At 42.1% G+C, this 13,160-nt stretch overlaps 1 protein-coding gene across 2 annotated transcripts; it reads left to right on the top strand.

Moving 5' to 3' along the window:
- Nucleotides 1-4,828: 4,828 nt before the first annotated feature.
- On the top strand, nt 4,829-12,948 carry LOC141744727 (protein NDNF-like). Of its 2 annotated transcripts, none has more exons than XM_074591322.1 (4): nt 4,829-5,255; nt 7,367-7,562; nt 9,516-9,649; nt 10,654-12,948. In XM_074591322.1, the coding sequence occupies exons 2-4, from the start codon at nt 7,375-7,377 to the stop codon at nt 12,003-12,005; spliced, it is 1,674 nt and encodes a 557-aa protein (XP_074447423.1). In that variant the 5' UTR covers nt 4,829-5,255; nt 7,367-7,374; the 3' UTR covers nt 12,006-12,948. The 2 variants fall into 2 exon arrangements, with proteins under 2 accessions (XP_074447423.1, XP_074447424.1); XM_074591323.1 differs by lacking the exon at nt 4,829-5,255 and adding an exon at nt 5,403-5,538.
- The last annotated feature ends 212 nt before the right edge of the window (nt 12,949-13,160 follow it).

The raw sequence follows: 13,160 nt of genomic DNA, 5'->3' as shown, positions 1-13,160 counted from the left end.
AATCCTTTGGCATATAAAACAAGCGACACTGTAGCTAAAAAGAAAATATAGGATTACCCTATTAAAATGGCGCACTGATTACAGACAACGCCACTTCTTTCCTTCCTGTGACTTTCTCAACTGAGATATCCAGCAGCTTTTAGCTAAGCTGAAAACCTCACCTGATTATTCTGTACCTGCCCAAACTGTTACGCTGCTTTGATGGCTTTAAGGGAATTTCGTAGGTGTTTTCCAAGGCCTTATTTAACAAGACTTAACCTAAAATCCTGAAAGCCTAGGGGTATGGGAAAAGGAAAAGAAAATAGCAGCTCAGGACCTTCAATATGTTTTCCTCTTCAATTCATAAAGAAGCTGTTAGTGTAATACCGACTCCTGGCTGGGGACTTGAAGATTTTTCTGTTGCACTGAATTTACACTTGTGGAGGAACACATTCCGTCATAAAAATAACTCATTTTCCCATTAAGTTGGATATAGTAACCTCAGAAGCAGTTTCTCACGTCCCACGAGACCAGAGCTTTGGACAGATCTCCCCTACATCACATCTATTGTTTCTCGACAGACTCCCCTGACTAATTACAATCATTCTTAAAAATATGGAATACGAAAATAAGTGAGGGGTCATCATGTGTCCATAATCTTTAGATTGTTGCTTACTAAAAGGCCCTTCAAGGCTATCTTTAGTTTCAACAGCATCAGAAAAAGATCATTTTCAAGTGTAAAGGTGCCAGCATCTTATCCTGGAGAGAAACTGCTAAGCAATAAAACTCACGTGTAATTTTAGTAGATTCAGCAGTTATCACTATATAATTCCCTGGAGAACTTCTCAACATAGACAAGCCATAATGGGGGTTATGTATTCAAAACATAGAAGGCCACTGGCTTTTTATCCTACAAAACCAATATGTACTGCCGGGACAACCCACCAGTTTCCAAAACAACCTATTCCTATATTCTCACCTGGGTACACGCTGCAGGAAAATTCCAAGTCTACTTTTGACTTATAAGCAATTCCCTGTCTCTCCTGCTTATTAATGCCTGTGAATAGGAACTGACTAGGGCTTTTCTTATCAGACAGTCCTTTGAGTCCTTGTGCATTGCCAGGATTTGACAAAACCTGGAAGAAGTAGAAGCAGCTGCCCCGCTACAGTACCCTCAGTAGGTTTTAAGTGCCAGACTTTTGCTTAGGCTCGTCTTTCACAGCTTCAAAGGAAAGTGTGATTCTTTCTGGAGACCAGCTGTGTGTCTAAGAAGATATTTTTTGAGCAATAATACTAACCAGAAGTATGTTAACTTCTCAAGGACACAGTAGGTCCAGTAGCTGTCAAGCAACGATTATGACAATCCCTCCACTTGGGAGGGGATTTTTACAGAACTTTGCAACCCCCTTTCCATAGCCATAAGGACAAGACAGAAGTCAGATTCTTTTGCCAAGAGGAATAGATTGTAACTTGCAGCCATGGAAAACGCAAAATGTATTCGGATGCTATAATTCCCCCCGCAGATCTGATATAGAAGACATTAGAAAATGTCAGACATCATGGCTATTTCCACTCAGGGCTATGAACATAGTTTATAAATGCTAATTAGTTAAGAAGGTATTTTGCAAGCAGGTAGGTAGCTGGGAGCCAAAGACTAACACTCAGTTGTTCGGAAGATACCTGTGCGTGTGTGTAAAAGACAGAAAAGGAAAATATTACTTGTCTCATAACTGAAAGATTAGATTTCTATTTCCCCATGCATTCTTAATGTGCTTACAGAGTTTCATGAAACAGAACTCCCTGAGCAGGGCTGAGGGCACAGGGAGGTTGTCTGTGTTCGGGTACTGGCCTGGGTTACAGCCAGGCAGCGGATGGGCAGACTGGGCAGCCCTGTGACCCCTCTCCCATGTATCATACCAACGGGAGGGACTTGAGCTCTCTTGGCCCGTCACACAGATACCGTTTCCTGAGGAAGGTGACCTGACCATCTCAAAGGTAAGTTGCCAGGGCAGGGGAATTGCCTCATCAGAAATACATGCAGTCAGTTTTTTTTGCATCCCCCCTGCCAAGTACAAAGCAGCGCTGCACAGTTATCAGCAGCGTGCTGCGTGGGGTGGGGTGGGCTGGGACACGCTGCCAAGCTCTCCGAGCATTCTTTTGAAAGGGATGTTGTGAAAGAGCATCCAGATGCTGTGGGCAGGGAGTGCTGTGGCACAGTGTGCCGTCAGGACCGTGGAACACCCCTTTAGCTTGCAGGATCCCTCACCTGAATACAGAAACTGGGACTGCAGTTCCAGGAAATACACATCTGAAGCATCTTTGAGAGCTTCAAGTGAGATCCCTGACGGTCTGAGTCCATGCTCCAATTTCAGCAGGGCTCCTTTGTTTTTAGTGTTGCTCATTTTTTAGCAGAGCTACTACATAACAGAGTATAAATCGAGTCTCCCATACCAAAGGCAGTCATCTTGCATTTGTGAAAGGTGTCAATGGGCAGTAGGATTGGTGCAAAAGTAGGATCTCTTGAACAGCCCTCCTGAAGTCACTGATTCAGCTCTGAGGCACAGCAGAGCCTGCTCGCTACAGACTATGTTTTTCTAGTGAGAAGTCTGTTGTATCAATTTTGTGCCAAATCAAGAGTTTGATTTATCCCTGTTGTAACTCCACTGAGTTCAGTCAAGCTATATGAGTCATGAATTTAGCTCAGCTTTCTCCATAGAGAATACTATTTTTTCCTTTGATACTGCTTCAGTGAGCCTCTAAATCTACTAACACGCATCCTGCTCCAGCAAAGCATGTAAGCGCGCACATGTGGGAAGTATGTGAGAAATCGCCGGGAGAGGAACTGGACTACTTCCATACTTAAACCATCTTGTCAGCCTCTTTCACCTGACATCCTCACTCATGTTATGCAGCAGGAGACAGAGCACTCCTTTGAGCATTTGGCTTAACACAGCCAAAATGATAGCCAATGGAAAGACTCCCGTTGCCTTCCCTGGAAGCTGAATTGGCTTGTCTTGATGGCAGCAGGGAAGGAGGAGACAGTGAGTCCATCCCTTCTATAACAAACACGTCTACTGCATCCATATTGACTAGGGATTTTACCAGACACGAGTGATGTCTGCTTCTGAGCCCTGCTCAAAGATCTTACTACTTAACAACACTGGTTACTTCCCTACAATTCTCCCTGCTTACTGCCGCCCATGAGTCCCTCCAAATCTCAGCAAAACCACATTGTAGTCCCTACACTTATATTATGGCCAATATCTTTTCTTTTGTGGCCTGTTTTCAGTGCACATTTTTTGATGCATCTCATCTGACCTACATTTCCCTCTTCCAGACCTGCTCTGGGAACTTACTGGACTTCGCAGCACCTTTTTCTCATGCTTATCCCTCATTAGGGGAATGGTTTGCTACTGGCTAGGTACTTAGAGTTTCATTAGTTCCCATGTCTGTTACCCAGATATTACCTACTCTGGATTTCACACCAGAATGACAATTTGTCTGAAAAATCCTATTTGCTGTTTAGCTTACTTTTGCTAGTTCTCTAACTAACATCTTGCAATGTCATTTCCCAGCTCGACAGTGCCAATACTCTGGTCATACAGCGCCCATATCAAGGCTCCCTTTTTTCAAAGCCCAGTTGCTCAGCAAAATTTTTCCACAAATAAATTTTTTGCAAACCTTTGATGGACAACACCATGATTATTCCTGCCATCCTCTGCAGTAAGAGTGAACACATTGTAAATATTTCTTTCTGTTATCTCAGTTGATAAACAAATTACATTTTACCAGTTACAAATTACAATTTACAAATTTCATTACATTTTCATAAGGATCAGCTATACAGAATCTGTTGAAGCCTCTTCTTATTTCTCCCTCACCTGCTCCTCTTCTTAGTAAACCTTTAGTCTTAGGGAGGCTTAAATAATACATCTTGAAATCCAGGGGGACAATGCCAAAGGGTTACTGCGAGTCACTCTCTTCAAACACTGAACAAGAAACTTTATTTTAAAATAAATAAGTGACCTAGCCTCCCTACTATACCCTGTCTTTGCCCCCTGCAAAGAGCCTGCTTAGAAGCTCATGCAGGTTTCTGGGGTCACCTTTCTGAGGAGGCTTGAAGAAGCTGAGTACCCATCCCCACAGGGACAACCCCAGGGCTCCTTTCCTGACATCTCAGGCCAAGAGGCCAAGAAGTACAAGCAACACATGAATCCTGGCCATTGCCTGCTCTTGTTCAGCAGGAGCAGGCCTTTTCAGGCCCATGGCTTTGCTACAACTGCTTTGTAGCCCCAACTGCAGCAGCAATTGTTTGCACTCCCTGTGAGCCATTTCCCATGCACCCTTTTCCTGCCTGCTCCCTCAGCAACAGTACATTCAACACCAGAAATACACCACCCCCGCCCTGGCCCATACACTTTCGGAGTTTCTTTCTTACACAGCCTCCGCAAGCCAAGAAATCTGCTCAGCTCTATTCAGTAGATTCCTGACAGTCTTCAAAGGATTGCTAATTCCAGTCTGCTTAAAAAAAACGCAGAGCATTCCCTCCCTTACAGCTTTTCTGTCTTCCCTTCTGTGAGACAGTTGGCACCTGTTGGGCCATAAAAAACACACCAGAAACACGGTACACCTGAAACTTCTGCGGTGCTGTGGGCAAGGAGATCACGTGCTCCATGGAAGGGCCATCAAGCTACTTGTGCAAAGCCAGTTTTCTGGAGAAGATCTGTGTGTCCCCAGCTGGCTTGTATTAAGGGCTGACAAGGGTTAACAGCGGTTGCTCTCTCCATCTCACCCCCTCCTCCTCACTGTGCATTTCTGTCAAAGACCTGCTCTCTGGCCAGCCACCGATGGGATTAGGCTGCTCCAACAGTCTGGCTGACGCTCTGTGCAGGAATAAAGTCCCGCTGTCTGGAGGCGGCACGCTCCAGTGTGCTTCTCAGCCCTCCAGAAGGAACTCTAGAACTGAAAGAGCAACAAGCGTGACTTTGAAGGTTTCAAAATTATGCAAGTTTAAAACAACCTTTGAAAACACCCCACTTAAGAAAATCCCCAAACCCTCTGGTTTTTCTTCTTCTCTTGAAAGACTGCAAGCATTTTAGTTACTATGTCTGTTCAGGAGCCATATGGAAAAATCAGTTCTGTCCTGTTAAACTGGTTGCACAGTTTTGATTTTCATCTCTCTACAGAGATCTGAAAAGTCTATGTTGTTTTATTTTATGCTTTTTCCGGCAAAGAAAGCGAGTGGTCTGGGGAGCATCTGGCCAGGAACACAAGAGGTAAGCAGAGTATTTTTGTGTAATATATTTGCAAGAGTCTGAGAGTATACTGTTTGTGTAATCGAGTAAAATCAGCCTTTAGGATGATGTTCTCTTTGGGATAAGCTGATTATGGGCTGGTTGGTTGCTTGGTTTGTTTGTTTTCCTGGACAAGAAAAGCTGAGCTGCCGTGGTATCAGTGTGGTTTGCAAGATCCTGTAATTTAAGCAGCAGAAAGACTTTTCTTCTTTTTTTTTTTTAATCCTCTCCGAAGTGCAGAGCAACTCAGATTCCACTGTCAAAGGTAAAACAAAATATTTGTGGTTATATTTTGAATCTGTAAGCTATAGTTAGACTACAAGAATAACAAAGTGGGAAATAAGTGACTCAGAGTCATAAGGAAAGTTCTGTTATAAGAACATTAAAAGTGGAATTGATGTAATAATCCTAACTGTTCTTTCAACTTGTTCAGATAGTTGTTTACTCTTGCAGCATTCAGCCAGGTACTAAAAATATTACAATGAGGAAGAGAATATCCTAACTTTATTAGGATGTTAAGTAGGACATTCAGATGACCTGGCAGTGATAATTTCAATAACAATCTCACTCATTCTAAAGATGTGCGTTACTTTGGGAATCAGAGATGAAAACAAATTTTGTACATAAAAATCCATGTGTATTCAATACTATGTTTAAATGTACATGATTGAAATGGATTTATAAACGAACTGGTCCTTTCATAAAATTACTCTAATTGTAATGGACAGCAGGTCTGCTGAATTGTAGATATTTTGACTGCTTAAGATGTTCTGCACATTTGCAAGCACCATGAGGAAAAGGCTGATCTCAGAAATGAGTAAAAATTAAAGGATTGAGCCTTTCTCTTTTATGTTGTCTTCTATCATTAGCCAATAATCAGATTTAACTAGGATCTCTCCTCCTTGCTGCTTGTAAGATGCAATAAGCTACTTTTTCCTCAAAAAAGGGATCTTGCTCACAGAGCTCCCTCTGCTTTCCAAATCCCTGAGCTACAGCTGGCACCTGTACTAAAGGTCTATGCCCTTCTTTCTTCTCCCTTTTATGAGCTTCCCACTTTTGCACTTTCCTCTCTTTCTGAAACTGGACGCAGCAGACATAAAAGTTGTAAGGCTAATCAATAACCTCACATATAGTGTCAAAATTGTCAAAATTTCTTGTTCTAACTGGAGTCTCCTATCTGTGTAGCTCTGTGCAATGTCAGCATTTGCAGAGATGATTTTCAGGACTGTTTGTGTACATTTCTTTCATAGATTCACAGATAATAAAGCCTCGTGGCAAAAGGAAGGGGCATACGTGATTTTTTAAAACCTCTTATCAGAGTGAATACAACAGAACTGTTACAGTTCCAGTGAGTGGCAAATGCTGAGATGGGCTGGAAGTGATGCAGATGTGAAAGGGATGGGCAAAACAAAAATCTCAGAATGATTTATCCAACTGCCCTACAGTAATGAAGCCTTTCTCCAAATGAGATACATTAAGACCTTAAAATCTCCTAAGTATCAGTTTAGGGACTCTTATCCAGGATGCTCCACTTTTCATCAGTGCCTTACACTGCTCTGAAAAACTTATTCCAATCCCCTTCTCTAAAACTACCTACAGTCACGATGGATGAAATAAAAATTAAATAGTCCCTGTCAGAGCAGCAGCAGCGTTTGGGATATAGTGACCTCCTGTGAGTTTGAAAGTGATAGTTCCGTTACAAATAACCCAGCCCTGAAATTCAGCAAGTGAACACCATAAACTAGGAAAAACATTTTAAATGTAATTCTCCACTCATTTTGTCAGCAGCAAAAGTTGTGGGTTTTTTATTATAACTGTCTTGTGATATTGCACTTGTGCTACATCGACTATATTTTTCTATAATAAAAGACTTCATAGCAGCTTCTGCCATTAAATCTTTGCAGAGAGATCCTCTGAGAAATATTTCCCTGTGAACTTTAAGCAATTTAGGAAAATGGAGACTGGCACTGTTTGAATGCCTAGCTTGCTGTGATTATGATAAACACCAGGAAAGGCAAAGAAAGAGGGGGTCACTGATTATTTTCTCCCCCAAGACAGCAGTTTCCATTAACTTTTGTCATCCCACTTTGCAGTACTGAAGATGTCCTGGTTCTGGTTTTACCTGCCTCTCCGTCTTCTCATGGCGGCTTGCTTGTGTCATTGCATAAAAGACCCCACCACCAGTTCCCAACAGAGCTTCAAGACCGATCTCTTCAATTTCTACCACTCCCTGATACTTGCTGATGGCAAGGAAACTACAGTTCACCTGCTGAAGGATATACCTAGAAGGTAAGAGCACATCACTCCCTCCTATTCTCTCATATCTCCCTATGGCACTGGTAGCTGCGCACTACCAGTACAAGCCAAGAATTGCTCTGCACCTGCAGAGCTCTACCAGCGTCCACTGAATTCCCAGAGAAATGCCCCATTGCTGTGGCAGGAGAAATGCTGCAGGCTCAAGTGTCATTACATTGCCCATAATCTGGAACCACCCTCTGAGATGAAGTTTAGATTCACATCTCCATTTCAGGCAGCTTTCTGTGTGGTGTTTGTCAGAGCAGCAGCAGAGCTGGTACAGAACGGGTGGGCTCCAACAGCAAACAGTCATGTCACATGAACAGCCTGGCTTCAGAACCACAGAGACACATCAGCCATCCTACATTCACTGTAAAATACAAGAATTTTACCTAGCAAATTAACTATCCCCAAAATCAATAGAATATCTGCACAGCATTCTTATCTTACCAGAAAAACTTCTGCCAGTGTCCTGCATGCTAAAAGTGTTTTTGTTGAATGACACTAAAGCTTGCTAAGCTCAAAAGTGCTTCACATGTGGAAATCCCACAGATTCTTCACTTCTCCAAAATATCTACAAAGTCTTCTGCCGTATCTAGATATGTAGGTGATCTAGATATTACAACTGGCACTGCGCCTTGGGGAGCACGGTCTGATCTGCTTGTTTGGGAAGAGATGCACTTCAAGTGCTTTAATTTGACAGACACCCGAGCAGAGTGGTCCTGGGGCAGAGAGTGAGCCAGATGGTGCAGACTTGACATGCATTGCACAGAAAGAAACTGGAACACAGCACATGTTATACAATATGATGATGCTCACAAGAGCAAAATGAAGAGCTATCTTTGTTAAAGGCAAATGGGTATTAAAATCTCAGAGAAAAGTGAGTTTTGCTGTACTTTTGTGGCATAACATTAAGATCGCAATTAGGAAGCAAAAACCCCTTCAGTTTAGCACGATCAGGTAAGGACCTTACAAACCCCAGAGTCACCCAAAGAGGAAACCAAGAGATGACAAGTTCTGGCTTAAAAAGTAAAAGACTCAAGAATGTGTAACTGTTTCCAGTGAAGCTTGACTCTGTCCCAAGTAGCCATATCCTGAAAGTAAGCCAGACCTCTAGGCTGACATGATATGTCCATAACGACTAGGCTTGTTTCACTAATGAACAAAAAAATATCTTGAATTGCCTTCATTTAACTGCAGAGTGAGTGACCCAAGTCCAAACATTTCTGTGTCTGTGTGTAGTCCATATACACCAAAACAACAGAAATAAACAGAAGACCAAAGGAGTGAGACAGGAGGCTGGGTTTTTTAAAGCAGGAATCAAAATCTGACTGAGTAGGCTGATGTCACTTTGTACTGCTCACACAACGCAACCTCTGTCATGAAGGCAAGTTAGAACTGGCCTGGATGAAACTGCCGTTGACATCTGATAACATTCAGGACTGGCTAAAACTATTCTGTTATATCCACTTCATGTCAGACCAGGAAGCCCTAGATGTGCAAGCACAGACAAGGGAGGGCAGGCTCTAGGAGCTTTCACTGAACTCCAGTCAGGAAATCCTGCGAAAAACTGTACCAAATTCCCCAGAGTTAGCCAATGGGTGGTTATCTAGAAGGCAGTCAGTTTAATAACAGCCACGACGCAAAAAAAAACAGGTAAGTACTGAGATATGATACTCAACTGAAGTATGTTAAAATTCAGTGGGAAAAATATTGCCCTTGGTAAGTGGATAAAATTTCCAGTAAATATTTGTAGATTAGAAAAAAAAACACAGCATGTATTCTTCTCACAGCTGAAGTTTTCAGATATTCACCATCCCCTTGTGTTGATGCACCTCAAAGGGCAGCAGTCATTTCTACCCACATCAGAATGGCCGATTACAAGGAGTCTCAGGCAGACTTGAATTTCCTCATGCTTCCCCTCTGTTTTTAAATCCACATTTACAGGTACTACTTTGTTTTGGAGGAAGGCAGAGCCCTTGCACCTTTCACAATAACAGTGACCCCCTGTGACGTTCCCATCGAATGGAGCATACTTGTGCACAAGGCTTCCGCAAGTTTCCTTGGAAAAGCAGCACGAGGTAAGACCTTCAGTCTGCCTAAGCAGAGACAAAGAAAGCCTAAGTTATTCATCAGGAGTTGTGTTACAGGAAATTCCCCACAAGCTTAAACATCTCATGCTTCCCTCTCCTGTAAATTGCCATTGGCTGAAAAGTACATCCCTGTCTCCATGGGTGAAACATGGAGGCCCATGGGATTTTGCCGTCAACTCAAGTAAATCAAGAATTACATGTGGAAAAAGTCTAAATTTAAGGTTAATACTTGGTAACAACCTGGGTCTTGGGGGCTTCACGAGCACAGATGAGCTTCGTAAGCTGTTTGCACTGGACCAAACTTCCCTCTGCTACTTCAGCTTTTTTTCTGTGGCTTTGGCCACTTGAACCAGTCATTTTGCACCCCACAGGGATGCAGAGAAGATTTAGCCATCTATTTTTCTAGGAATACCCATCTATCATGGCAGTGGGCATTATGCTGCCTTTAGCCTAAGAGGAAATTCCATCCTCTTTCATGATTTTTTCAATTAATTTTTTCAAAGTAAAATCTGAAAGCTGCCATTAACAAGTTCTTACCTGTCAGGCAGGTACACCTGACTGAGGAGTTCAAATAATGTTCCTTTGAAGTCATAAATTTTCCTTCTTCAGAGGAGACAATGGCACAACACTAAACCAAAGAAAAGTCCTTTCACAGAAAGTATGAGTCTCCTTGAAGTAAAGTACCCAAAGAGACAGCCTTTGGAAGAAGAAAATTGTAGGGACATCAGACACAATACAAGTCAAGCTTTTGCAAGTTGTGGTTTTATAATTATAGTCTTTTTGAAAACAATTCCACAACTGCACTGCTAAAATAAAAGCTACTGAAATTTTATTTTAATAAATTGCCGGTAGCAAAAAGTATTTTTAGGTATAGTTATTGTTTTCAGGAAGAAAATAGGATGTTCCCTGACACATGAACAATAAAACGTATGTGATGTGCTTTATTTCACGTCTGTTAAAGCAAAAGTTACAAGTCTGCTTTTTGCCTGCAGGCGATCATGATACACAAGAGGTCTCAAAATCTCAGAAGGCTTCAAGCATGGTGTCCACCATTTTTAACTACAAGGGAAATTCTGTAGAGACTTACATGGGTATGTCTTCTCATTCTGCCCTTTACATGCTAGAGTTCTTATCCACTGAGCGAGACACACACATTACTGTGTACTTAACAACTGACACAACATCCGGGCACCTCTATCCAGAGCTTCCAATGGACCCACGCATAGATGTTATCGGCATTGGGCATACAACAGTGACTCTGACCTGGAAACACAGTCCCTCTGTCTTGCAACATAGGGAAAACATCCAGTACTGTCTTCTAGTGAATGAAAAGCACAACTATAAGAGCTTATGTGCTGCTGAGACAGCAATCAGATCCTCTGGAATGAAACTGCCACCTACATTAGCTTTGTCTCTCTCCCCGTACCTTCTTGAACCGCAACAGGTGATGATATTGTCCAACAGTGAATTGAGCATCATCAACAGAGTGAGCAGTGGGGAAGTCAGGCAGATATGCATGGGTACCAAGAACACTTACACAGTGCCCAATCTCAGTCCCAGCACTCAGTATTACTTTGATGTTTTTGTTGTCAATCTCCTCACAAACGCCAGTGCTGCTTACACCGGCACATTTGCAAGAACCCTGGAAGAACCTGAACCTAAGGTGATGGAGCTGAAAGATGGGAAAGTGATTCAGGTTGTCCTGGATGGGAAAAAACAGAAATTCTACAGTCTGCAGTACCAGGCAAGGCACAAGAAAATACAATTCACCTTTCAGTTGTGTCGTGGCCAAGTACGGGTTCACATAACAAAAAATGGTAAAACAGTGGCATCAGAAAACGTCTCAGGGCTGAGGTATTTCTCACTGAAGGGAAAGCTGCTGGACACATATTTGGTGCAGCTGAGGTCCACAGAAGAGACTAACTCTTCTGTGAAAGTACAGGTGTCCCCCCATTTCCACAAGCCCTTATTCCCTCTTCTTCCAGAGAGCTTAAAAATTAAGTCCTTCAGTAAGCTGAGGACCTGCAACTCTGTCACCATTGCCTGGCTAGGAACGCAAGAGGAGAGCAAGTACTGTGTGTACAAGAAAAAGATTGAAGAAGATCAGGTCTGGATGGAACTACGGAGTGCGGACAGGTGCTCTGGACCTGAATCCCGACACAAGTCAGAAAAAGTGCTGTGCAAGTATTTCTATGATATAAATCTCCAGCGAGCCGTCACCACAGAGACCATCAAAGGGTTGGATGCAGAGACACTTTACTTGTTTGATGTTTATCTCTTTGGGCCATCCGGCATCCCTGTCAGATATCACAGCAAAGTTGTGAAAACCAGAAAAAGATGCTGAAGGTTTTTAAAGAAGTGTTTTGAAGTGAGTGAAGGAAGACTTACCAAAATCTATGCCAATCTATGCCATAGCCTGTGCAATTTAAAATATGCCGACTCACAAAAAAATTATGGAGGAAACATCCTAGTTGTCTAGATCGTTATGCTTATTTTTGCATCTTCTCTCCTGCATTATCATCTAATTTTTCCCTCAGCTGCCTCACTCAGACATCAAAAACAGACTTGTGAAACAAATCCATGCACGTGGAAATAAACAGCACCCACAACAGCACCCATGAGAAAGAGATTGGTTACCTAAAATGCTTCTGAAATCCAATACCGCAGTGATTGGAAATGCCTCTCAAGAAGTACACATCATTATTTTAAAGTCTCAGAGAGTTTTCCACTTTGTGTAACTCCATCAGATGACAAGGAACTGAGAGACCCCACAAGTAAAGCTGCTCTTGAGAAACTGAACCTCCCCACTGCTTGAACAGGAATGGAGACAAAAGGAAATTTAAAAAAAAAAAAAAAAAGCAGTGGAACTGGTGTAAAGCTCCACACCTTGAGTAAAGCAGGCTGAAATACATCTTCCCTTATTACCTGCATGTTCACTTGGCTTTTATTTCTATAGAGAAACTGTGCTTGGTTAGAAACAGACAAAATTCAGGCCAGGAACTGGCTCTGGATCCAGCTTTTCTGGGGAGTACACAAATACATCGCTGAGCTGCTAGCCAATGAGGAAAGTAGCAAGTAAGGAAACATTGCTGTGGAAAGGAGGTTTTTATCTCTAGTCTCTGATATCAAGCCCATGTCTATCACTGTGTGACTCCTGAGTGTAATATGCTCACTCTTTACACCCTTAACCCAGCCTATATCAATGAATGAATTGCTTTAGGAAAAATTAAATGTGGTTTTCCTATTAAATACCATGGAGGGAAAATATTTGTAGTAAAAATCCTGACAAACACTTTTTTTTGTTGTCTTGTTTCCTTGATTACCTTCTTTAGATGACGAGACACAGTATAAAAAAAACTTGAAAAAATTAAAAGTCTTCATAAAAAAACCCCTTACGCTCAGTTTCAATTATCATCAGAAAATAGTTTGTACATAACCTATTGGCAGGTCTGGAATTTACATATAAAGAGATACAATAGATTCACTGGCCCAGAGGTTG

This window comes from Larus michahellis, chromosome 6 (genome assembly GCF_964199755.1).
Source record: "Larus michahellis chromosome 6, bLarMic1.1, whole genome shotgun sequence".
Classification (NCBI taxonomy): domain Eukaryota; kingdom Metazoa; phylum Chordata; class Aves; order Charadriiformes; family Laridae; genus Larus; species Larus michahellis.
Note: the sequence above shows the minus strand (reverse complement) of the source record. Positions and strands in the feature narration are given on the sequence as shown.